This window comes from Heterodontus francisci, chromosome 15, assembly GCF_036365525.1.
Source record: "Heterodontus francisci isolate sHetFra1 chromosome 15, sHetFra1.hap1, whole genome shotgun sequence".
Lineage (NCBI taxonomy): Eukaryota > Metazoa > Chordata > Chondrichthyes > Heterodontiformes > Heterodontidae > Heterodontus > Heterodontus francisci.
In genome coordinates this window covers 14231432-14257394 of record NC_090385.1, presented here as the reverse complement: position 1 = coordinate 14257394, position 25963 = coordinate 14231432, and the positions used below count along the sequence as shown (strand labels likewise).

The following is a 25963-nucleotide window of genomic DNA, read 5'->3' as shown; positions in this document are numbered from 1 at the left end:
CCGCCTTCTTCATATAACCCTGCACATTCTTCCTTTTAAAACACAGTCTAATTCCCTTTTGATTGCTTCAATTGAACCTGCCTCCACCATAGTCTCAGGCAGTGCATTCCAGACTCCCATGCCACTTTTGCTTCTCTTACCAAATACTTTACATCTGTGCCCTCTCGTTCTCGATACTTTCATGGGTGGGAACAGTTTCTCTCAGTCGACACTCATGATTTTGAATCCCTCTATCAAATCAGCTCTCAGCCTTCTCTTCTCCAAGGAAAATAGTCCCAACTTCTCCAATCTATCTTCATAACTAAAATTCCTCATCCCTGGAATCATTCTCGTGAATCTTTTCTGAACTCTCTCCAATGCCCTCACGTCTTTCCTCAAGTGCGGCGCCCAGAACGGAACACAATACTCAAGCTGAGGCCGAACTAGTGTCTTATACAAGTTCAACATAACTTCCTTGCTCTTGTACTCTATGTCCCTATTAATAAAGCCCAGGATACTGTATGCTTTATTAATTCCTCTCTCAATCTGTCTTGCCACCTTCAATGACTTATGCACATATAATCCCAGGTCCCTCTGCTGCTGCACCCCCTTTAGAATTGTATCATTTATTTTATAATATCTCTCCATGTTCTTCCTACCAAAATGAATCACTTCACATTTCTCTGCATTGATTTTCATCTTCTACCTGTCTGCTCATTCCACCAACTTGCCTATGTCCTTTTGGAGTTCTACACTATCCTCCTCACAGTTCACAATGTTTCCAAGTTTTGTATCATCTGCAAACTTTGAAATTGTGTCCTGTACACAAAGGTCTAGGTAATTAATATACATCAGGAAAAGAAAGGGTCGCAACATTGACACCTGGGGAACTCCACTACAAACCTTCCTCCAGCCTGAAAAAAATCCATTCACAACAACTCTTTGTTTCCTGTCACTCAGCCAATTCTATATCCATGTTGCTACCCTCCCTTTTATTCCATGAGCTTGAAGTTTGCGCACAAGTCTGTTGTGTGGCACTGTATCAAACGCCTTTTGAAAGTCCATGTACACCACATCAACAGCATTGCCCTCATCAACCCTCTCTGTTACCTGCTCAAAATAGTCCAGCAAGTTAGTCAAAAATGATTTGCTCTCAAGACATCCATGCTGGCTTTCCTTAATTAACCCGCATTTGTCCAAGTGACTAATAATTTTGTCCTGAATTATTTTTTCCAGAAGTTTCCCCACCACCAAAGTTAACTGACTGGCCTGTAGTTGCTGGGCTTATTTTGACACCCTTTTTTGAACAAGGGTGTAACGTTTGCAATTATCCAGTCCTCTGGCACCACCCCCGAGTCTAAGGAAGACTGTAAAATTATGGCCAGTGCCTCTGCGATTTCCACCCTCAGTATCCTTGGATGCATCTTATCCAATCCTGGAGCTTTATCCACTTCAAGTACAGAAAGCCTATCTAGTACATCCTCTATCAATTTTAAACCCCTCTAGTGTCTGAATTACCTCCTCTTTTTCCATTGCCTGGGTTGCATCTTCTTACTTGCTAGATGCAAAGTATTCATTTAGTATCTCAGCTATGCCCTCTGCCTCCATGTGTAAATCCTCTTTATGGTCCCTAATCGACCCCACTCTTCCTTTCACCACCTTTTTACCATTAATATGTCTATAGAAAACTTTGAGATTTCCTTTAATACTAGCTGCCAGTCTCTTTTTATGTTCTCACTATGCTTCTCTTATTTGCTTTTGCACTTCCCCTCTGAACCTTTTATATTCAGCCGGGTTCTCAATAGTATTTTCTACCTGGCATGTTTCATAAGCACACTTTTTCTCCTTTATCTTAATCTCTACCTCTTTTGTCAACCAGGGAGTTCTGGATTTGTTTGCCCTACCTTTCCACTTCGAGGGAACATACCTTGACTGGACCCAAACTCTCTCTTCTTTGAAGATAGTCCATTGTTCAGCTCCTGGTTTTCCTGCCAACTTTTGACTCCAATTTATTCGCCCCAGCTCCGTTCTTAGCCCATTGAAGTTGATCTTCCCCCAGTTAATTATTCTTACTCCGGATTGAACTTTGTCCTTTTCTATATTCAGCCTAAACCTCATGATACAATGATCACTATCCCCTAAATGCTCTCCTACTGATAGTTGATCCACTTGGTCCACCTCATTCCCAAGAACCGGGTCTAGCAGTGCCTCCTTTCTCATTGGACTAGAAACATACAGCTGTAGAAAATTTTCCTAAATGCACTTTAGGAACTCTTGCCTCACTGCCCTTGACACTACTACTATCCCAGTCTATGTTTGAATAATTAAAGTCCCACATTATAATCAGCCTATAATTTTTGCACCTCTCTAATTTCCTTGCAAGTTTGTTCCTCCACGTCCTTCCCACTAGTTGGTGCCCTATAGACAACACCGAGCAATGTAACTGCACCTTTTTGGTTTTGGTCTCTCCCACGCGTGGCAAAATCTTTTACACACCTATCTAATTGCTTCATAATCTTAAAGACCTCTGCCAGGTCATTCCTCAGGCCTTCTCTTTTCTAGAGGAAAGAGCCCCAGCCTGTTCAATCATTCCTGATAGGTACAAGCTCTCAGTTCTGGTATCATCCTTGTAAATCATTTTTTGTACCTTTTCCAGTGCCTCTATATCCTTCTTATATGAAACCAGACTGTTCTCTGGACTGTAGCCCTACATAAAAACTCATAACTACACAGTTCTGTATATGTTTAGCATAACTTCTTTTTGATTTTCTCCTTCTAGAAATGAACTCGTGTTTTGTTTGCTATTTTATGGCCTTATTAACCTGCATCGCTGCTTTTAGTGGTTTGCATATCCATACAATAATTAAATAATAAAACATCACAATTTGGGAAGCAGAGAAGTATAATCGGTTAGAGCACAGGATATCTCCACAGTACAAGCTGAGGAGGTAAGGGATGCAAAGCTGATATGCTATAGTTTCACAGGAGGATGCAATTACAATGTCATTTGTTTACATAGACAATTTCAATTATAAGTGTAGGTGTAGGAATTTAAAGAAGACATTTGCACAATTTTATTCAAACTTAATATTTATTAGTCATGTTCACCCAGAGAAGCATTAATTGTGCTTTCCTTTAATCCTCAGCATTTATTTGAGAAACAGAATCAACAATTGTTCTCACCAGTTAGCGCTGCTTTACATTCCTACCAGCAATAAATTATTGGTCTGTTTGAGCTGTGACAATTTAATGCCATTTGAAAATCTACTTTCATTTATCGGAAAATTTCATGGCCTTTTGTTTCAGCCTGGAATATCCTAAACATGACAAACTATATCCTATCACATTTGTGTTCAGCTAATAAGTTTCTGCTGTCTCCGAGAAGCATTTAGCACTGACTGATTGGTTGCTGAAAGAACTCTTAATGCACCAGATTGATAAGCAGAACTGTTCCATCATTATCTTAAATCTTTCCCTTTTTATCTCAAGTATACCAGTAATTAAGTGTGATCATAATTCTGTGAAACCTTAAATGACAGAAAATTCAGGTGTGGACTCAAGGGATCGATGTATTTAACTCAATCCATCATCTTAAATTACTAGAATATTTTTGAAACAGCCTCTGAAAAAGATCGAATGATCACAGAGTCATTACGACACAGGAGACCATTTGGCCCATCAGGTCCAAGTCAGCTGTCTGTGGAGCAATCCAATCAGCCCCATTCCCCCACTCTATCACCATAGCCCTGCAAGTTTATTTCCCTCAAGTGCCCATCCAATTTCCTTTTGAAATCATTCATTGCCTCTGCTTACACTGGAGGCAGCGAGTTCTAGATTACCACTTGTTGTGTAAAAAGTACCAACATCCCCTACATCTCCTGACCAAAACCTTAAATCTGTGTCCCTTTGTGCCATCAACTAAAGGGAACAGTTTTTCCTAGTCTATCTCATCTAAACCTGTCATAATCTTGTACACATCATTCAAAATCTCCCCTCAATCTCCTTTGTTCCAAGGAGAACAACCCCAGCATTTCCAAACTAACTGTGTAGCTAAAATTCCTCATTCCTGGAACCATTCTGGTAAATCTCCTCTAAACCCTGTCAAGAACCCTCACAACCTTCCTGAAGTGTGGTGACCAGAACTGGACGCAATACTTGAGTTGTGGCCTAACCAAAGCTTTATAAAGGGTCGGCATAACTTCATTGCTTTTGTACTCAATACCTCTATTTATGAAGCCCAAGATCCCATATATTTTGCTAACTATGTCCTGGCACCTTCAAAGATATATGCACATAACCCTCAGGTTCTTCTGTCCCTATACACTCTTTAACACTGTGCCATTAAGTCTATATTGCCTCTCCCTATCCCTGCTGCTGAAATGCATCCCCTCACTTTGTACATGAATTATCATTGTACTTAAATGCTTGTACATGCATATTGTCAATAAAATCAACTACCTTTCTGAATTACGCACTATTTCACTGCTTTAATTATCTTTCTAGCAAGGTGTGTCACAGGTAAACTGGACAGACTGGCCAGCTCTATTAGTGTTGATCCTATTATGGAGAGGTGATTAGCAAGCATTTATTCATCCCAGGCATTATAATAAATATTGAACATGATTGCATTTGCGCAGACAGTGGCTGAATTTAATGATCCCGCTGCCAGAAACAGTGGCGGGCACGCAAAATGGCGGCGGGCTGGCTTGTCATACGAGAGGCTGTGCCACCGTGATTACGTGGCGGGTAGCCATTTGACGTAACGGAGGCGGCCGTTTCCCTCAATCACACGCTGGAGGCGGCAGGCGAGACGCCATTCACGGCATCAGCTGATCTCAGAATAGGTGCTGGCACCATCATTAAAAGCCTGCCAGCCCTGAATTCACTCTTTCCTTGCATTCTACAGCAGTTCAGTCATTGGAAACGTCTCTACATTATCAATTGCAACACCAAACAACCCTCCGGAAAGACGGCTTAGAATGTCAGAAGTCAGAGCAAGGGTGGCCTCCTGCTTCAGTGGTGCCTCCCTGCTGATTCTCCTCCAGGCTGAAAGGGAAAGGCGGGAGGTCCTCTTCCCCAGCAACGGCAAGAAGAGGTCCTCCCGGCTGACCAGTCAAGCCTGGACAGAGATCGCAGAGGAGGTCAGCAGCTGTGGGGTCACCCGATGCAATTGGGTGCAGTGCAGGAAGAGAGTCAATGACCTCTTATGTTCAGCCGAGGTAAATGGCACGTTCCAAAATTGCTTTGTGTGATTTGTATCTCACTACATGGGGTGCCACATGGTGAGGGTGCCACTGCCATTTCAAAGACAGGGAAGTCATAACAGATTCATGACTGATTCTGTGAAACAAGTCTCCCTCATTTATACCTCAGCCCAAGTAAATCCCATAACAGGGCAAGTAAATATGAGATACATTACATTCCCCCAGGTGTTGACGAGGGTCCCATGTTAGCAGAGCCGTCATGGAGAAACATATGGCAATTTATAATTGTAACATCCTTGCTCTTGTAGAAGAGGGCACATAACGGGAGGAGGCGGCCAGGACCGGTGGCGGAGTGCTGGACACGCGTTCGCTCAGCCAGGCTGAAGAGTCCCTAGAACTACTGGGGTGCCAACATGGACGCGCTATATCAGATGGGGAGATTGGGGTCCCTGCACAAGAGAGTGATTATTGCCGATCAGCTAAAAGTTCATTAATGGAGAGCTCGCTCTGGCATGCTGTCCTTGAAGAGATATGTTTAGCCTAACCCACACTGTTTTCATTGTATCTTGCAGGTTGACGTTTGCAAATGACTGCAGCCCCAGAAGGATTCTTGTCAGCCTCTGAGGAGATGCGACACTCAGAGAATGCACCATCCCATGACTCTCCTGCACCTTCCATCAGCGCAGACACTTTCACCTTGGTGAGTCACTGCTCGGCTTTAGAATCACAGTCACAAGTTGGTGAGAGAATCACACACGCGCCCGAGCAGCTGGCTGAGGCTGAGACAGCCAAGGAGGGCTGTGGGTGACCAGGCCCATCCTGAGCCCCAGGCTGTGGAGGAGCCTCTGGTGTTGACCGCACAGGACATGTTGGTGTTGCAGGGAGAAGACAGACAACATCTGGCAGAGATGCCAGAGACCACGTGCAGCCATGAGCGGACGATGGAGGAGTCCATGAGTGCTGCCATGTCCCAGGCATACAAGCACATGGCTTCCTCCATCGAGCTATTGGCTACCCTCTTGGAGAGCCATATTCCACAAATGCACCACAACCTGCAAACCGTCACCTTGGCCATGAGCTCAGATCAGCAGTGGCAAGACGAGAGAAGGACCAGGAGACTGGAGTTTTCCTGCTCCTAGTCCTTTGGCGAACAAACTGGTTCAAGTGAGTCTCGAGAGGGAGGAGGAAAGGCTGCACTCCACATCTGGGGTCCCCTCTCAGGGAGTTGAGCACAGACACAGGCTTCTCAGCCCCTCTGCTAGTGAGTCCAGCTACAGCAGCTACAACACCCGAGGAGAGTCCTACAACAGTGCAGGAAAACCTTAGACAGCCGGGGCCTTCAAGGCCTCAGGCACCCAGAGGAAACTCGCTGACAACATCTCAGGCCAAGCGGCATCCAGATCAGCAGCCTGCCTCCAGCACAACTGCGACTGCAGGGATGGCACCGCACAGGAGCACCTGCAAGCGTATAATAAAAAAAATCTAACCACACATGGGTATTCCCGGGTGACACAACGATCTTATGTACAATTTAATTAAACACTCTTTTGTGCCAATTATTAGCCTTCATTGTGTGGAAAGCAGATTCCACTAAAGGCCTGCTACCGGAACCCGACGGAACCCGACATGACCGGACGATGTGTTGAGTTCGGGTCGGGTCACACTTCCAGGTCCGGCGTTCAGGCTCGGGTTGGGCCGGGCTGGATCAGACACACTCTATCACCACCTCAGGTAAGTGACTCTAATGTTAATTTACTTTCTGGACTTTAAAGGTAGTTTTGTTACAGTTATTTTAAGCTTATGTAGGTAAGGAACAAAGGGAAAAACGGAAGGTAAGTTAACTGATGGTCGGGTCGGGTGGGGTGCAGGAAAAAATGGAAGGACTCAGGCCGGGTCTCATTTGCAGACCCGAGCAGACCTTTAGCTTCCACCATGCTTTGTGACCCACGGAATCCCAACATACCCCTTGAAGCAGTGCCAATGTGACCATGGACCTCATTATCATGGCATTGTGAGTGAAGTAAATCAACATTTGCTCCCCCATGGGCCCCAGTGCACAATGTCTGCATTCAGGTGACAGAGATGGAAAGGAGGCGGAAGACTATATGCATGAAGGTCAGTCTTTATTGCATTGTTATGAAGTAGGCATCAGGATTGCTGAAAGTGGGTCATTATGAGGTTGTCACTTGCCTCATTTGCATATCGCTTGGCATGTCTAGTCTCCATCACCATGTTGCCTTTTTCCGTAGCTGCTTGGCCCCCTCCCTTCTCCACGTCCTCATCGGAGGATGTTTGTCGCTCACGCAGGTCTTCCTCATGTAAAAACCACCCCCCTCTGAAGTGCTAGATTATGTGGAGTGCAGCAGACCACTACAATACACGAAGCCCTCACTGGGGCTCCACCAGATCGATCAAGGTAGGAAAATCTCATCTTCCGCAGCCGATTGGCCTGCTCCATGGTTGCTCGAGTGGAGCCATGGCAATTGTGTTACCTCTCCTCCACGGCATTGCAAGTGTTCCTCACAGGTGTCAGAAGCCATGTTTTCGATGGGTAGTTCTTGCCCCAAGAATCCTCCTGAGGCAAACGGGGTGAGTGAAAAGCTGACGCACCTGGAACTGTCAAAGTATGTACGTGTCGTGGCTGCTTCCCGGCAAGTGGACACACATCAGTAGGGAACGCTTTCGGTGGAAACAGACTAGTTGAACGTTGATTGAATGGAAGCCCTTCCTGTTGATGGAGGTGGCTGGTTGGTCCGAGGGACCCTTGATGGCCACATATGTACAATCAATTACACCTTGCACCTGTGGGAATCCGGCTCTCGCCGCAAATCCAATGGCCCTCTCAACCTGACTGTCAGGGTCTGTTCGGTAGCAGACATAGTTACCGGCCCTCTTGAACAGGGCATTGGTCACCTCCTTGATGCAACAATGCGCTGCAGTTAGGAAGATCCCACACATGCCCCCGGTGGATCCCTGGAAAGATCCCAATGTATAAAAGTTGAGTGCCATGGTTATCTGTAGGGCCAGAGGCAGAGGGTGACTACCAAATCCCATTGGGCTCAAATTACCCTGCAGAAGGCTGCATAGATCTGTGCTGGTCTCCCTGGAGAGCTGTAGCCTTCAATGACTGTGTCACTCGGGCATCTGGAGGTAGATTATGGGAGTCCTGTAGATCCTCTAACGTACCTGGGACCTTCTTGGCCTTGCCGGCTGTTGCTGTTCACATCTTGGAGCTTCAGAGTCAGGAGCAGTTGCCTCTTGGACCCACTGCCATCGGAGGTGCCTCAACACGCCAAGGGGATCCAGAAACACAGGGTGAATGAAACCCATGGTAGGTGACCTGGGGCCTTGGGTTCCTTTCCGATACAGAGATGAGACTGTTCAGTCAAATATCTTTGTCAATCTTTGCTCGTCTGAATTCCTGATGTAGCTCAAGAGCAAAGGTTAAATGTTGGTCTACCATCTTTTCCAGCTGTGTGATACATCATCATTGATGATGCCCTCCAATGTCCTCCCTGACACACACAACCACCATGCTTGTGGCTCTCCCCCCATTCACAGAACCCCTTTGCAGAACACCCCTCCAGTACACAGAACCCCCTTGGACACTCGGCATAGCGGCAATGGCAGCAGTACCCCCCGCGCCCCCCCCCAACTTCTCCTATGCTGCTATGGTCAGGTTACCTTCCCTTTCACAGTATTGAGGCCTATTGCCTCAGTGCAGCTTTTCAGGATTACAAATCCAAAGGCACATGATTGCCGTACTTCCCCCACAAAATTACAGACCATTTGTTGGATCGAAATAATTACATTCAAATTAATGCTAAACATAATTTCAGCTATTTAAATTACATAGCCATCGTGTCATTGAATCAGTACCCCCGCGGTACTTCCCTGTCTGATATAATCGGGACACTGCGGCACACCGCCGGGTTTTGGTGGTGGGGGGAGGGGGGGCCGGAAAGAGGGCTACAGCTCTGTGGCAATTCTCTGTCCCCCCCCCCACCCTCATGCCACTATGCCCGCCTTAGACAGGAGCATAAAATTCAGCCCAGTGTGTGTACCAGTTCTGTTGCATTACAGTCATTCATCATAGTTTACTTTAACATTGGAGAACGAGCAGAGGCAAGAATATACTCAAGTGGCATCATCAATGATCGTCTGAACTGCACAAGAGTCTGTTTTCTCAGAAATGATGCAGAAGACCTGCATTTTTGCATTATTTCCTCATGAAGGGTCTTGGTAGTGCATTCAAACATTTGGATGCAGAGGCAATATTGGGAGTTAAAATGTATTGAGAATATTCAAACTAGACACCAAGCTAATCAGAAATATCATTAAATTGTTGCCTCTTCCCACTCCCTTGATCTGACCATCTTATTACATGTTATTTGGTCAACCACCTATAGTGCCAAGCACCTTCCTTAACAAGTACACTCTCTAGGTCAGCTGCAGCAGTGAAAAGGTTTAGCAGCATGGATTCACTTAAATTGTAGAGTCTTCTGTATTTAGTTAAGTTCAAAAGGTGATAGGTTCCTGACTTTACAACCATGCAAACACTCAATTATTTGATGCTACTCCAAATCACCACAAATACCACTCTATCTCCCTCTAAGTTCACAGCTTGTGTTACATCCCACTCAAATTAAAGCCAACGTCTCAGTTTGCAATTTTGTTAAGCTTTCATGGTTGTGCTCTTTACTTCATGGGCAGATGTCAAAATGCAAACACGCCCTCAGATACTTCAAACCTCTAACAGATCCTCAACTGTCTTAGAAACATCCTAAAGATATTGTGCCGTGGAAAAAGAGAAATTTAGTTACCTCTTTCAGGAGGGTACATACGTTTCTTTTTGGCTGCATAAAATGAAACCACATTTTCCAGCCAGAATGAAAATGATTGGGTAATTCTGTCAATCATTTCTGGAGACCGCACTGCTGTAAATGACAGAGATTGATATTGTGTGCATAATTTTTATTGTGTAATTATCCTCCGTAAGTGAAAACATCTTCTCTGCATCTGCCCTGTCAAACCCTTTCGTAATCTTAAAGACCTCTGTCAGGTCATGGCGAATGGAAGCTCAATTCTAAAGTACAATTCTACCTGAATTAGGAGAGTGCTTCTTTCCAAAGGCAGACTCAGAAGTATAGTTGGGAGGGGTAAGGGGTTGGTGGGTGAAGAGTGATATAGAAAGTGATCAGAGATGGCTTTATCGGTGCTCGACATGATGGGAGTTGCAAGGCCATACAAAATGGCACGGTCAAGGGGGTGGCCATGAATATGGATAGGGGAATTTATATGGAGGGAGAGATTAAGGGAGGATGGGAGGGCAGTAAACTCAAGAGAGAGAGGGCATGATGAGATAGACAATGACAGTAGATGGTGAACGTTCTGAACACACAGATGTGAAGAAAAATCCTGCCCGATTATATGAAAACACAAGGTCAAATAACAAGTTTATTTTCACCTACACTTATAAAGTTAAGCGAAAACATCTGGGCTAAGACTTTTTATTTTACTCCTCCACATGCATGCGTACAATTTTCCATCCATTCGCTTTAATGAGCAGAAAATCCTGGGCTGATAAGCACAGAAGCAAAAGGTCCCTGGGTATCATCTAAGGAAAAAGCTTCATCGGGATATGACATAACTGCCATAGCCATTATTAATGGTGCATTTAAACTACAACTTTAAAAATGTAATTGGATCTCTACTTAAAAATTGAAAAAAAAACTGCAGAGCGATGGAGAATAAGCAGGGAAGTGTAAATGATTGGATAGCTCTTTCAAAGACCGGCATTGACAATTGGCTAACTAGCCCCTTCTGTGCTGTACGATTCTAACTTGAGCAACTGGTGGGAAAAGCAGTTTATATTTCACACCAATGCACAAGTGATCATGCAAATCCCTGGTCAGTGCCCAACTCCTCGTCAGGAGCTTTGGTCAGATCAGGTCCGATATCAATCCAGGACAAAGCAGCCAGCTTGATCAGAATCCCATCCACCACCTTCAATATTCACTCCCTCTAGCATCGGTGCACAGCGGCAGCAGTGTGTACCATCTACAAGATGCACTGCAGCAACTCACCAAGCCTCCTTCGACAGTGCCTGCCAAACCCTTGACCTCTACCACCTAGAAGAAGGGCAGCAGATGCTTGGGAACACCACCACCTGCAAGTTCCCCTCCAAGTCACACACCATCCTGACTTGGAACTATATCGCCATTCCTTCACTGCCGTTGGATCAAAATCCTGGAACTCACTACCAAACAGCACTGTGGGAGTACCTACACCACATGGACTACAGCGGTTCAAGAAGGCAGCTCACCACCACCTTCTCGAGGGCAATTAGGGATGGGCAACAAATGCTGGCCTGGCCAGTGACACCCACATCCTATGAAACAAATAAAAAAAATTGCAATCCAACTTTGTTTCCGATTTGTACCAATGCTGACAGTGTATTACAAATTCATCCCATACTACCTAGGTCCTACCACAATTGAATTCAAAAGCCAATGCAGTTCCCAAATACATTATCAAATGTAAAGCTGCTGAAATCAAAAGTTACAATTATTTAAAAAAGTTATCCCTTTTATAATAAAACTCTAGTTAATAAAGTACATACGGTACGTAAATTTCAAATGAGATATGCACAATTGTCAATCACAATGCATTTGAGTAAGATGTCAGGTCATGGAGAGAGATTGCAAGCAACTGGAACAATATTGTGTAACCATTTTCACAAGACTATAGGAACTGGTTTCATTCATTTACAAAAAAGAAATTCTGCACAAGTTGAGAAAAGCTGGACAGAGTTAGACAGGTAAATGTTCTAATTAGTTCCGAAGAAGGGTCACTGACCTGAAACGTTAACTCTGCTTCTCTCTCCATAGATGCTGCCAGACCTGCTGAGTATGTCCAGCATTTCTTGTTTTTAGTTCTAATTAATTCCTTAGTTAATGCTCGCTGACTGCCACCAAATAAGAGTACCAGAAGAACCAATTCAGATTGTTAAATAAAAATGCTCTGGGTGTAGTTTCAGTTGAAAATGCATCTAGTTTCATATTGTGCAACTTGTTTGTGGGCAGTAGGGTAAGGGGGGAGGATGGTGGGAGGAGAAATATATTTAATGCTGTTTAAAAACTGTAATTCTGTGCATTTCAACATAACATAGCTTCTTTCTATGTATCATAATGGGAACGCCTCTCTTGCTGATTACACCAAATGATCAATAGTGCTTGACAGAGTCAGAGCTAATAAAATGATCTATAGATACCCCAAGGACTGATAAAATTACTGAGATCAATGGAGCTATCAAGAGACAACCCAAAAGATTTGACAACTACAATCACTTAAACCGAAAGCTGCACGAACATGAGCTCTTCTGTTATAAAGATCAGGAAGAGGTGCATTATTTGTGCTAATGGGAAGGGAAAACAGATCCGAATACCTGAATCTCCAAGTTGATTATATCATCAGAAATGTCAGGTTGTAGTAATTAGGAAACTGCGTAAACTCCTTCTTAAACAAATATGATTTTTCCAATAATACATTGTCATTATTTCCTGAACTTATGTAGAATTCACAGCACAGAAACAGGCCCTTCAGCCCAATTGGTCTGTGCTGGTGCTCATGTTCCACATGAACCTCCACCCACCCCATCAGCATAAAGTTCCTAAAACAAGATTTCTCTGAAGGTTTTTGTTGAAGAAAGACTCAAAAGCAATAGATTTTATCAAAATAAACTATGAAGAAATTTCACAATGGTAACAAATTAAGAATGTAATTGTTTTGAACAAGTCAAAAGATCTCGGGTCTCTTATCTTTGGGCACAGGAAATGCAAATTATTTTATCATCCAATGTCATCTTCATTTGAAATATAGATTAAAAGACCCATTACTTCTCTGAAATATTCCACAACTGCAAATTCATTAAAATTCAAACAACCACTAAACTTATGAGAACCTTTGTTAATCCCATTCTGCAGAACCTTAATGTCTTTGCACAGGAAAGATATTATATAATCTCTGTGCACAAACTAATTCTTTCATATACAGGGAATTCAAAAGGTTATATATCTACTGACCACATTGATGTAACATTGATGACCAACTTTGAATTGGTGCAGGGAAAAGAATTATTTGAAGAGTAGGGAACAGCCTAAGCTATAAAAACTATCATGACCCTTTATTACGCTAGCAAAGACTATTAAAATAAGTCATTTTCAGCCTGCTCTCTTTCGGAGCAGTATTAAATCACACATTGGTAGGAATTCTTTTCAAAACAGTTAATAAAACTCCAACTAAGATATGACCTTGATTTTCAATTAGGATTTTCAATTTCCAACAGAATATAACTTCGAAATTGCATCGCAAAATAGTTGAGCAAACGAACGCCACTTCAGTTGGTTAAAGCATTTCCAGATGACAATGAATTGATAAAATGTCACAGCAAACCATGTCAAAAGGTGACCAGATTTTACACACCAGAGAGAGAGAGTTTGGAAAAATTCTTCCATCTCCCAATTATAAAAGTAAGATTCAGATAAAATAGGATAACAAGAGTGTTGAAACGCAGATTTAGTGGCTTACCCAGATTTCTTTTAGACACAGTCTTCAAACTTTCACTGACTGAGAAATAAATAAGAGCCAGCAAAGGGATCTGAATTTTCATGTTTTGGTTTCTTCGGTAGCTGAAATACAAACAAGTTTATACATAATGTTACTGTTTATGGAGAGTGAAAAAAATCCATTAAGTTTCAATCTTTATTATAACGTATTTAGTTTGTAAACAATATTTTGATACAGAAGTTCAAAAACTTACTCATTCAAAACTTCAGGATACTTTTTTTTTAAACACAAATGTGGATATATTTTAGCCCACATGGATGAATGAAATGCCTCAGTTTGTAAATACCTTTTGGGCTTTACTCAAACCTAGAGTCTTAAGAGTTCTATTATTTATTGAATAGAAAAAATAAAAGATTGCCCAGCTTTAGTACAGAAAAGAGGCAATTACGACATATTTCCTACCTTTAGTTTATTAAAATGTAATTCGTGATTTATGTTATTTTTGGTCTTTTTGAAACCAGTTAACACGCAAGTAAAAATTAATGCTCCAAGAAATCTTTTCATAACTATTTGCTACAATTACAAGCTGGCACTCTGACAGAAGGTCTGAAACGTTATCTTGGTTTCTCACACCACATATGCTGCCTGAAACGTTGAGTATTTCCAACTTTTTATCTGAAGATTTCCAGCTTTTTATCTGAAGATTTCCAGCATCTACCAGTATTTTGATTTTGTATGAAGGCATTCTTAGTTACTTTGCTTCCATTATTCATATGGTAGAACCTCATTGTGAATGCTAAAGTTCTCCCATACCGCTTGATCATCAAGAGTCACTTCGCGGTGACTGTAAAATCTTCAACTAACTTTTCCCTAAAGCATGGGTTTCAAAATGGAGCTAACAATGATTTAAGACAAGTGTTAAGAAATAGTGATATACACAGCTGTTTGTAATATACCAGAACCATTCTTCGGAATACAGTTGCCTGTTTTACAAGCAATTTTCTTTTTCATTAGGGAACATTTGAAAGAGATTTCAAATTGAATTTGTCAAGCAAAATTTCTTGCCTGTTCGCATACAATGTTCACACCATTTCCAAAATCTTTAATTACTTTCTCAAAATATGTATTTGTGATTTTACACAAAGGGCATGGCATTCAAAAGTAACTTAGTAATGATTAAGTTATACAAAATATTGGTTGGACTACAGGTAGGAGTAGCATGTGCTGTTTTGGGTACCCTATTATAGATAGTAGAATGTACAGCATAGATTCACCAGGGTGATTTCAGGGATGCAAAGACACACTAGAACTATTTCCACTGGAATAGACAAAGACTAAGGTGAGATCTAACAGAGGTTTTTAAATTAAGTATTTGACAGAGTTTCTAGGAAAAGACTCTGGATGGTGAGGCATCATCAATTGAAAAGTCACGAAGAGAGTGAGGATTAGAATAAACATCTGGACTCAGGAAGGTTGTTGCCATATGGAATGAAGCAGGAAAAATTTTTTCTAAATATTTGAAGCAGGTGAAAATACAGGTCTATGCAGCAGGAATGCTCCAGCAAAAGTTGGCGTAGACTTAATGGGCCAAATGGCCTCTTTCTGCACTATTAAGGTCTATGGCTCTAGCAAGGAAACTTCACCAAGGGCCACTCAAGAAACTGTTCCATTGTAAATGAGAGATGCTACAAGCAGTTCTGGGAAGTTTTACTGTGGGAGGAACTGGTCACTGTTGTACACTCTTTGATAGAGATCAGTGTCATTCATGATCTTGCCTCTAAGGGATCAGGTAGCATCATTGGAGGTAGCATAGTATTTCCTAGAATAGATGAGTTGTGACTTACAGCACTCTAATCTGGATTTGATGAGTTCCTTAAAAGTATCCAGCTGCTTAATTACAGTAAAATCGTTAACTGGTGTCAAAAAGCCATGCAAGACAAAATCCAGATGTACAATGTCAAACGTAAGACAGATGTGTTCAAATTTCACAAACATGAACAAATTCATCATCCAGAGCCACCAGGCTGTGAATTAATGACCAAAAATATTGGAATACTTAACATGAATGTGTCAAGCAAAATATGGAAGCTGATTTTTTTATATAAATTTGACAGATTATGCAAATTGTGTTCAACTAACTTGCTTGAGTTTTTTTGATGAGGTAACAGATAAGGTTAAAGAGGGTAATGAGGTTGATGTGGTGTACATGGACTTCCAAAAGGCATTTGATAAAGTGCCACCCACAGGCTTCTCGGCAAAGTTAGAGCCCATGGAATAAAAAGAACAGTAGCAGCTTTTTATACAAAAAATTGGCTGAGACAGGAAATAGAGGATAGTGGGCCAGGATTTTATGAAAACCGCGACGTTTCCGACGGTGGAACCGAAAGTTGGCGGAACTTTTGCTTCCGCCTTTTTCTCCATTTCGCACACAATTTTACATGCAAATTAAAGGTGCAGCGACAGGCACGGGAGACACGTGCAATCACGCGGTGGGAACAGACCTTCGTTGTTAGAACCCACCTGCACTCTGTGAAGCACGATGAGCCACACGTCAAAAAGTCATTCTGTGTTGCAAGGCACAAGGGTCAGCAGCCTTCGGAAGCATATGCTAACTGCGGCCACAGAATAAGCTTACAATATATTGTCCTTGGTTTACCATCATTTTCAGTTTGCGCCCAAGTACCATCTCCCCCTTAATTCCTTTTTTGCTTGTGACTATTCCCTCTGCCAGCCAATGCCCTGATTTCGCCCCACAGGACCCCAATGTTGACAGCACTCATCCCTCCCTTTAGGCCCCTCATGACCATTTAGTTACTATCATGCGCACATCAACCCATCACCCCCTGCAACTGCCCACAACCAGCTTCAGCATCAATAACAACCACTACATACCCTGAACGCTGCCCTCCTCTCTCGTCTGCTCCTCCACTCACCCGAGACCCCACCCTGTCCTCACCAGCTACCCTCCCCTGCTCCTCCATGCACCTGATCACCCCACTCTTTGTCCTGCCCTCCTCCCTCCCCTACTTCTCCATGAACCCTCCACTCGCCATACCTTCCCTGCCATCATCTGCGAAGCATTGTCTTTGCTGAGCCTGGAGCCAAACATCCATTACAATGTTGGCCTTCCATGTGCCAATGAGTTCAAGACTTGAATCACAGACCTCAGACACATCTGCTCAAAGTTGACTGGTGTCTTCTTTGGCCTCCTTATCTCGAGAGACAATGGATAAGCGCCTGGAGGTGGTCAGTGGTTTGTGAAGCAGCGCCGGGAGTGGCTATAAAGGCCAATTCTAGAGTGACAGGCTCTTCCACAGGTGCTGCAGAGAAATTTGTTTGTCGGGGCTGTTACACAGCTGGCTCTCCCCTTGCGCCTCTGTCTTTTTTCCTGCCAACTACTAAGTCTCTTCGACTCGCCACACTTTAACCCCGTCTTTATGGCTGCCCGCCAGCTCTGGCGAACGCTAGCAACTGATTCCCACGACTTGTGATCAATGTCACAGGATTTCATGTCGCGTTTGCAGACGTCTTTAAAGCGGAGACATGGACGGCCGGTGGGTTTGATACCAGTGGCGAGCTCGCTGTACAATGTGTCTTTGGGGATCATGCCATCTTCCATGCGGCTCACATGGCCAAGCCATCTCAAGCGCCGCTGACTCAGTAGTGTGTATAAGCTGGGGATGTTGGCTGCCTCAAGGACTTCGGTGTTGGAGATACGGTCCTGCCACCTGATGCCAAGTATTCTCCGGAGGCAGCGAAGATGGAATGAATTGAGACGTCGCTCTTGGCTGACATACATTGTCCAGGCCTCGCTGCCATAGAGCAAGGTACTGAGGACACAGGCCTGATACACTCGGACTTTTGTGTTCCGTGTCAGTGCGCCATTTTCCCACACTCTCTTGGCCAGTCTGGACATAGCAGTGGAAGCCTTTCCCATGCGCTTGTTGATTTCTGCATCGAGAGACAGGTTACTGGTGATAGTTGAGCCGAGGTAGGTGAACTCTTGAACCACTTCCAGAGCGTGGTCGCCAATATTGATGGAGCATTTCTGACGTCCTGCCCCATGATGTTCGTTTCCTTGAGGCTGATGGTTAGGCCAAATTCATTGCAGGCAGCCGCAAACCTGTCGATGAGATTCTGCAGGCACTCTTCAGTGTGAGATGTTAAAGCAGCATCGTCAGCAAAGAGGAGTTCCCTGATGAGGATTTTCCGTACTTTGGACTTCGCTCTTAGACGGGCAAGGTTGAACAACCTGCCCCCTGATCTTGTGTGGAGGAAAATTCCTTCTTCAGAGGACTTGAACGCATGTGAAAACAGCAGGGAGAAGAAAATCCCAAAAAGTGTGGGTGCGAGAACGCAGTCCTGTTTCACGCCACTCAGGATAGGAAAGGGCTCTGATGAGGAGCCACCATGTTGAATTGTGCCTTTCATATTGTCATGGAATGGGGTGATGATACTTAGTAGCTTTGGTGGGCATCCAATCTTTTCTAGTAGTCTGAAGAGACCACGTCTGCTGACGAGGTCAAAGGCTTTGGTGAGATCAATGAAAGCAATGGAGAGGGGCATCTGTTGTTCACGGCATTTCTCCTGTATCTGACGAAGGGAGAACAGCATGTCAACGATCGATCTCTCTGCATGAAAGCCACACTGTGCCTCAGGGTAGACGCGCTCAGCCAGCTTCTGGAGCCTGTTTAGAGCGACTTGAGAAAAGACTTTCCCCACTATGCTGAGCAGGGAGATTCCACGGTAGTTGTTGCAGTCACTGCGGTCACCTTTGTTTTTATAGAGGGTGATGATATTGGCATCGCACATCTCCTCGGGTACTGCTCCCTCGTCCCAGCATAGGCATAGCAGTTCATGTATTGCTGAGAGTATAGCAGGCTTGGCACTCTTGATTATTTCAAGGGTAATGCTGTCCTTCCCAGGGGCTTTTCCGCTGGCTAGAGAATTAATGGCATCACTGAGTTCCGATTTGGCTGGCTGTATGTCCAGCTCATCCATGACTGGTAGAGGCTGGGCTGCATTGAGGGCAGTCTCAGTGACAACATTCTCTCTGGAGTACAGTTCTAGGTAGTGCTCAACCCAGCGGTCCATTTGTTTGCGTTGGTCAGTGATTATGTCCCCTGATTTAGATTTGAGGGGGACGATCTTCTTGATGGTTGGCCCAAGAGCTCTCTTAATGCCATCATACATTCCTCTGATGTTTCCGGAGTCTGAGGCCAGCTGAATATGACTGCATAGGTGTTGCCAGTAGTCGTTTGCGCAGCGCCTGGCTGTTCTTTGTGCAGTGCTTTTGGCTGCTTTAAGTGCTGCGGATGTTAAATCGCTGGGGGCTTTCTTGTAGTTCAACAGTGCAATGCGCTTAGCGGCTATGACAGGTTCCAGCTCTTCATTATGAGATTGAAACCAGTCTGCATTTCTCTTCGCACTTTTTCCGTAGGTGGTCAAAGCTGACACATAGATGGCGTCTCTGATGTGGGCCCACTTGGTCTCAGCATCCCCTGTGGGAGTGTTTTGAAGGGCAGTTACAAGTGAATTTAGAAATTTTTGTAACAGCTGTGGATGAGAAATTCTGCTCGTGTTGATGCGCGGGTGGCCCTTCTGCTTGGAATGATGCAACTTCTTTGGTCTGAGTCTAACCTTGCTGCACACCAGGGAGTGGTTGGTGTCGCAGTCCGCACTGTGGAAGCTGCGTGTGATTTGAACACTGTTTAAGGCGGCTCGCCTTGTGACAATGAGGTCTAGCTGGTGCCAACGACGTGATCTTGGGTGCCTCCATGAAATCTGATGACAGGGTTTAGTGTGAAAGAACGAGTTGGTGATGCAGAGGTTATGATAGGTACACAACTGAAGCAGTCTCTGCCCGTTCTCATTCATCCTTCCAACGCCATGGCGCCCAAGGCAGGAGGGCCAGCAGTCATGGTCGGCCCCAACCCTGGCATCAAAGTTCCCCAGCAGGAATCGGTGTTCGGTGTTGGGGATGCTGTTAACGATGTTATGGAGTTCCTCGTAGAACTGATCTTTAGCTTCAGGTGGGGAGCAGAGTGTTGGAGCATAGATGCTGAGTAGGTGTACTGCACCAGAGGTGGTGTGCAGTCGGATGGGCAGTATGCGTTCCGAGCCATTTGAGGGAGGCTCTATCATGCTGAGCAAGGAGTTTCTGATGGCGAAGCCCACTCCATGCTGTCTTGGTTCTTCAGGATCCCTGCCCTGCCAAAAGAAGGTGTAGTCTTGCTCTGCTAGAGATCCACTCGTGGGGAGGCGAGTCTCCTGAAGTGCTGCAATGTCTACATTGAGTCTAGTGAGCTCGTTGTCAATGATGGCGGTCTTCCGAGAATCGTTGATTTGTGCAAGGTCTTCAGACAGGCCAGGGCACATAGTTCTGACGTTACAGCTTGCAAAGCGAAGGGCTGGTACCTTCTTTCCTTTTTTCGTGTTGTTTGGTGCGGTGTATCAGTCCACCTTTCGGGCAATGACCCTGAGCTCCAAGCACCCATTGAAGCAAGTAGACTGTGGCAGGACAGAACCTTATTGACCGGGGTAATAAAAACAAGAAATGCTGGAACCACTCAGCAGGTCTGAGTGGTTCCAGCATTTCTTGTTTTTATTTCAGATTTCCAGCATCCGCAGTATTTTGCTCTTATTGACCGGGGGCTGCCCGGTTTGAGGCGGGCGGTACACGTGGCACAGGAATACCGTTCGCCGCTAACTTAAACAGGTATGTCGGACTGAATTTGAATTACGCGTAGGGTAATCAATGTTTATGGTATGGAAATACATCCAAAGCTACAATACATCACCGTGGGCAGGGGGTGGTGATCACCAGGCCGCCGCACTCTGCTGACTTAATTGCGATAAAAAAAACTGCCATTGAAATTCCGAAAAAACAGCTCCAACCTAATTAAATCACCCTGCATGCTGCCCATAAAATAATTGCCCCTGTGGTGAACGGTTGTTTTTCAGGTTGGAAGAAAGTATATCGTGGAGTTCCCAAGGGGTTGGTGTTAGGACCCCTGCTTTTCTTGATATGCATTAATGACCTAGACTCAGTGTACAGAGAACAATTTCAAAATTTGTGGATCACACAAACTTGGAATTGTTGTGAACTGTGAGGAGGATAGTGATAGAATTTAAGATGCCGTAGACAGGTTGGTGGAATGGTGGACAAGTGGCAGATGAAATTTAATGCAGAGAAGTGTGAAATAATTCATTTTGGTAGGAAGGAGGAGGAGGAGAAGCAATATAAAATAAAGGGTACAATTCTAAAGTGGGTGAAGGAGCAAAGTGACCTGGCGGTATATGTGCACAAATCATTGAAGGTGGCAGGGCAGGATGAGAGCGCGGTTAATAAAGCATACAAGATCGTGGGCTTGATAAATAGAGGCATAGAGTACAAAAGCAAGGAAGTTATGATAAATCTCTATCAAACACTGGTTTGGCCTCAACTAGAATAATGTGTCCAGTTCAGGGCACCACACTTTAGGAAGGATGTGAAGGCATTAGAGAGGGTGCAGAAAAGAGTCACGAGAATAGTTCCAAGGGGGAGGGACTTCAGTTGCATGGATAAATTGGAGAAGTTGGGACTGTTCTCCTTGGAGATGAGTAGCTTAAGAGGAAAATCGATAGAGGTGCTCAAAGTGATGAGGTGTCTGGACAGAGAAGACAGAGAAACTGTTCCTGTTGATGGAAGGATCCAGATTGGCAAAAGAAGCATCAGAGACGTGAGGAAAAACTTATTTATGCAGCCAGTGGCTAAAATCTGGACTGCACTGCCTGAGAGTGTGATGGAGGCAGATTCAATCATGGCTTTCAAAAGGGAATTAGATCATTATCTGAAGAGGAAAAATTTGCAGGGCTATGGGGAAAAGGCAGGGGAGTGGGAGTAGGTGAGTCACTCTTGCAGATAGCCGGCACAGACACGACAGGGCCTCCTTCTGTGCTGTAACCATTCTTCACTAATATTCATATAAAGATATGTTAATACTATTGCAAGTTATTGCCAGGATCTTCACTAGGCTATTTGGAAAACTCATGCATTTTGCATTGCAAAAGTTTTCACTTCACTGCCCTGAACTAACTTGACAAATACATAGCTTTACTACACCTACATGTCATTTGTGCCTCTAGTTTCAACGTAATCTCTTTGACAGCTCCTCAAAATGTGATTGCTTAACTCTACCATATTATTCCCACTGTGAAATACAGTCAGAAAATAAAGTTAGTTTCACTTTAACAGCCCTCACTGTCAAAATAAGCATCAGTCTGTGCAGTGGGAAACCCACATCTCAAAAAATTTTTAAAAAAATATTCTAATGCACTTACCAGAGCTCCCAAAACTGCATTAATTCTTTACCAATTTTATCACAAAGATCCATGTGTTTATGATGTTAGGTGGAGTAGTTTTCATGAACAAGGAAAGTGGGCAAACAATGCCTGTATTGAGAAAACCAGCAGCAGCGATGAACTGATGTTCCTTGCTTCTAATCTCCTACATGATCTACTGTGACATTTCTCATGAATTCACGGGAGTTAAGGAAAGTGGGGCAGTGGGGTTAGAAGTAGAGAACAGAGGGAGGCAGGCAGAAAGTACAACACCTGTCGCCAGAGCACAGTAATTAGGTGGACTACAGGTGGAGGATGAAGAGGGCAGAGTTGAAGCACAGATGGCGCAGGGCTGGTATTGGCATTTAGCAACTGGGAGTGGTAAACCGCAGGCACTGCGGCAGGTGGAGGTGTTCAAAAGACTGGTGACTGGAATCCAGCTGCTGAGGAAAGATGCTGCATAACCTGTACCATGTATTCTCTATTATGTATTACAAACAAATTATATATTTTTAAAAATCTGGAAATAAATAGCACGTCTGTCACCATCTGTAAAAATACTGGTTAGCAATTCAGGGGTAGACATTTTTTGAGACTATTTTGTTCCCTTAAAACATCTGATTTTCAGCAAATATTATTTCAGATTTGCTATGTTTGCCTTTTTTTTTAAACCCTTGTATATAGTTAGTTATATTTCTTCCTCTCAAAGTTACCCCAGAGTTTGAAAGTCCATGATTTTCCTTTGTTTTCATACAAGAAAATGTCATATTGTTATGACCAAGGTGGGAGTAATGCACTGTTAATTCAGCCCCACTACTCCACAGGTCACAGCATGTCAAGAAAGTTTCCCACCTACCAAAGAATAGCAAAATTCGACACTCTATTTGTCCCCCAGAATAAAGCACACCAAACTAAGTTTCTTTAAATAACATTAACTTTTTATTAGAAAAGAAATAAGAAGTCTTAAACAATAATGAGATAAATCTATATATGAAAAGATTTTTTCAAACTCTTTATTCTTCCTGACCCTCATCCACACCCAGATATACATTCAAAAATCGGTTAACTGGGGAAAAATGATTTTTTGATTTACAGCATTTTCTTAGGAATAAAAAGGGAAAAATAAAATAATTGAGTTTATCACTTTCTGGTAGGATGCTTTTAGTACAGTGAGGTGTCCCAGAGCTGAATAGTTGAATACCACTCAAGGCGAGGTTGATGAACAGGTGTTCAAGGCAATTCGACTACAGCAAGTATCACACAGGTCTTTCACCAGGGGTGTAGCAACAAGTCTGCTCAGGACTCACCGCAGCAACAAAGCAATAGAAGCTTTGTTCAGGTTCCAGGATTTCCCAAAACAGAGGAGGCAACAGGATCCACTCTGGATGCAGGTATTCTTCAGAGACAGGAGGCAATAAGAATGTGCCACCTTTCAAATGCAGGATTTCTTTTCAAGAGATGCAAGTCTCCTTTACAGAGAGAGGTCTATTTCTGCAGTTACCAGGCAGGTCAGGTCCAAGTTTCAAAATGCCTGCTCTTTGTCCAACTTACTGGTTTTTGAAAGTCCAAAAAGTGAAAACAAAACCTTCCTGAACAGGGCCATATGTCCAGACACAGTGACTCCTCTGTCACTCAAAGGAGGTAAAAACCCTTTGCTGTTTCCTTGAAACTGCTTGCTTTTCCTATTCTTGCATACAAAATCAATATCCAAAAATTCCAGCTATTTACAGGTGTCCAAGTCTACAGAAAATCCTTTTTTCAGATTTTTTAAAACACGTAGAAGTCTAAGATTTTAGTACAAAAATCAAACCTTTTGTAACAATATGCCTTGCATATTCACCCTGCCTTTTAGTGCTTTGGACCTTTTCCCATCAGGAGATGCTCTTCCCAACAAGATAGAAAAAATTTTTCTATATTATGCATTCCCTTCCCTATGCTGGTCATTAAGACACAGAAGGGAAGTAGCTTGTATCTGAATTCTGGGGGTTGTAATCAGAAGAAAAAGGAGAGATTCTTAGAGTGCCTCTAGTTGAGTCATTTATTTTCATCCTAATTACCTGCAGGAAGCCTCATCAACTCAAGCCCAAGGCTTCTCAGAGGGGAGCAGGCCTCTGACAGTAAATGTTGTTGGGGACATTTCAAATGCATCAAATGCAGTATCTCATTTAGCTTATTCATTATCTTGTAAATCATATCAGATACCTAAACTTAAACAACAATGTTCTTCAGATTTGAGAGAAAATAGATGGCATTTGAATGGATATTCAACATATATTTTGAGTGATACATTGATTCTGTTCTCTTACCAATTTTTATTGACAGATGTTTGCTGACTGCTGTTTCTTAATTTGCAGTCTCATACTTTACTTCAACGGTAGTTTTTTTATTCCAGCTCATTACTTGCATGTTTGTTTATGAATGAGAAGTTGAACACAGCAGTTGCAAGTGTGATATACTTTGGAATTCCAGTGTGACAAAAAAAAATTTACATTCATATTGCGCCTTTAATGTAGGAAAATGTCCGAAGGCACTTCACAGGAGCATAATCATCACAAAATTTGACACTGAGCTACATAAGGAGAGAGAGAGAGAGAGAGATTCTATTGCTTACAATGTCCCAGCACAATAAGCAAAAAAAAAGACCCAAAAGGTCAAATCTACAAATGAACACATTTCAGTGTCTAACACTGCGAACGTACCGAGAGTAAAGCTGCAAGTTTTTTTTTTAAATATACAGTAGAGAAAACTGCATCTTTCACAGAAATAATAAGGCCTTAGTGAAGAGGAGGAAAGAAAGAGCTTCTAGTGCCATTCACAAAACACAGAACTTTCCAAATCTCTTCATGGCCATTGAGTTACTGTTGAAATGTTGGGATATTCAGTTGACAATTCACGGCATAGCAACATGCTACAAAGAGCAATGAAATCAATGACCAGATAATCTGTTTTAGTAATGTTGGTCGAGGGATAAATGTTGGTCAGTGCACCAGGAAACTCCACTACAAATTTTCAAATAGTGCCATTAATTCTTCTTTGCCTACCTGAATGGGCAGACGGGACCTGAATTTACACCTCATCCAAAAGACAAAGACGACTTTTATTACAGAAAAAAGTCTCAGAGGCTGCAGATTATTTTGTCATGTTGAGTATTACCTATATATTAACTATATATTAAAATCCATATTTGGTTCACCATGCGATGAGAACTCAAATATCCCCTAATCTCTCTGAGCAGATGCATTACACAAGCGTCCACATATATCTGCTAAAGCTGTAGGTGGTGCATTTTGCATTCTTCCACCAGTGACTCCAGGTAAAGAGTTTCTCAACTCCACTCCACATGACTGTATTGGCCTCAGCTAACATGCCGGCCTCACCCTACCCCACCCCTCCAAAGAAAGTTGCTGCGCCTAGCTCCCCGGATTCCCACCATCTTCCCACTCCCATTCCAGTGCACATCCACCTCACCACCCCTCCCCACCCTGCCATCCCAACAACCTATATCTAACATAGTGCCTTTAATGTAGTAAAACCTTCCAAGCCACTTCACAGGAGAATTATAAAACAAATTCCCAGTCATATTATCTCCCCTTCTAACAACTAAACCAGCTTTACTCAAACACTACACTTGATCTTGACCAGATGCAACACCAAAGGAGATTTACTAATTTTATTTTAAACATAAAACCAAAAATACTTTGAGCTCGACTGAATCACTAATCCTTTATTATTTAACAATTTGCTCATATTACTCTGCCCAAAGCATCCAAAATTGGTTAGATTGTGCAGAACCACAAATGGAAGAATTCTGTATAGGCCAGTGCTCTAGAGTCAATGATGTGGAGCAGATTTGACTGTACCAATTACAATATAAAAGGTTGTACACGCAA

At 43.2% G+C, this 25963-nt stretch overlaps 1 protein-coding gene across 2 annotated transcripts in view; it reads right to left on the bottom strand.

The window, feature by feature from the left end:
• il1rapl2 (interleukin 1 receptor accessory protein-like 2) overlaps nucleotides 1–25963 on the bottom strand; it is a 1024957-nt gene that overhangs the window by 957205 nt on the left and 41789 nt on the right. For both annotated transcript variants that reach the window (XR_010976424.1, XM_068047131.1), the window contains exon 2: nucleotides 13773–13873. Coding sequence is in view for 1 of the 2 variants with exons in the window: in XM_068047131.1 (XP_067903232.1) it covers nucleotides 13773–13854 (82 nt within the window). In the remaining variant the exon portion in view is untranslated. The remainder of the gene's footprint in view (nucleotides 1–13772; nucleotides 13874–25963) is intronic.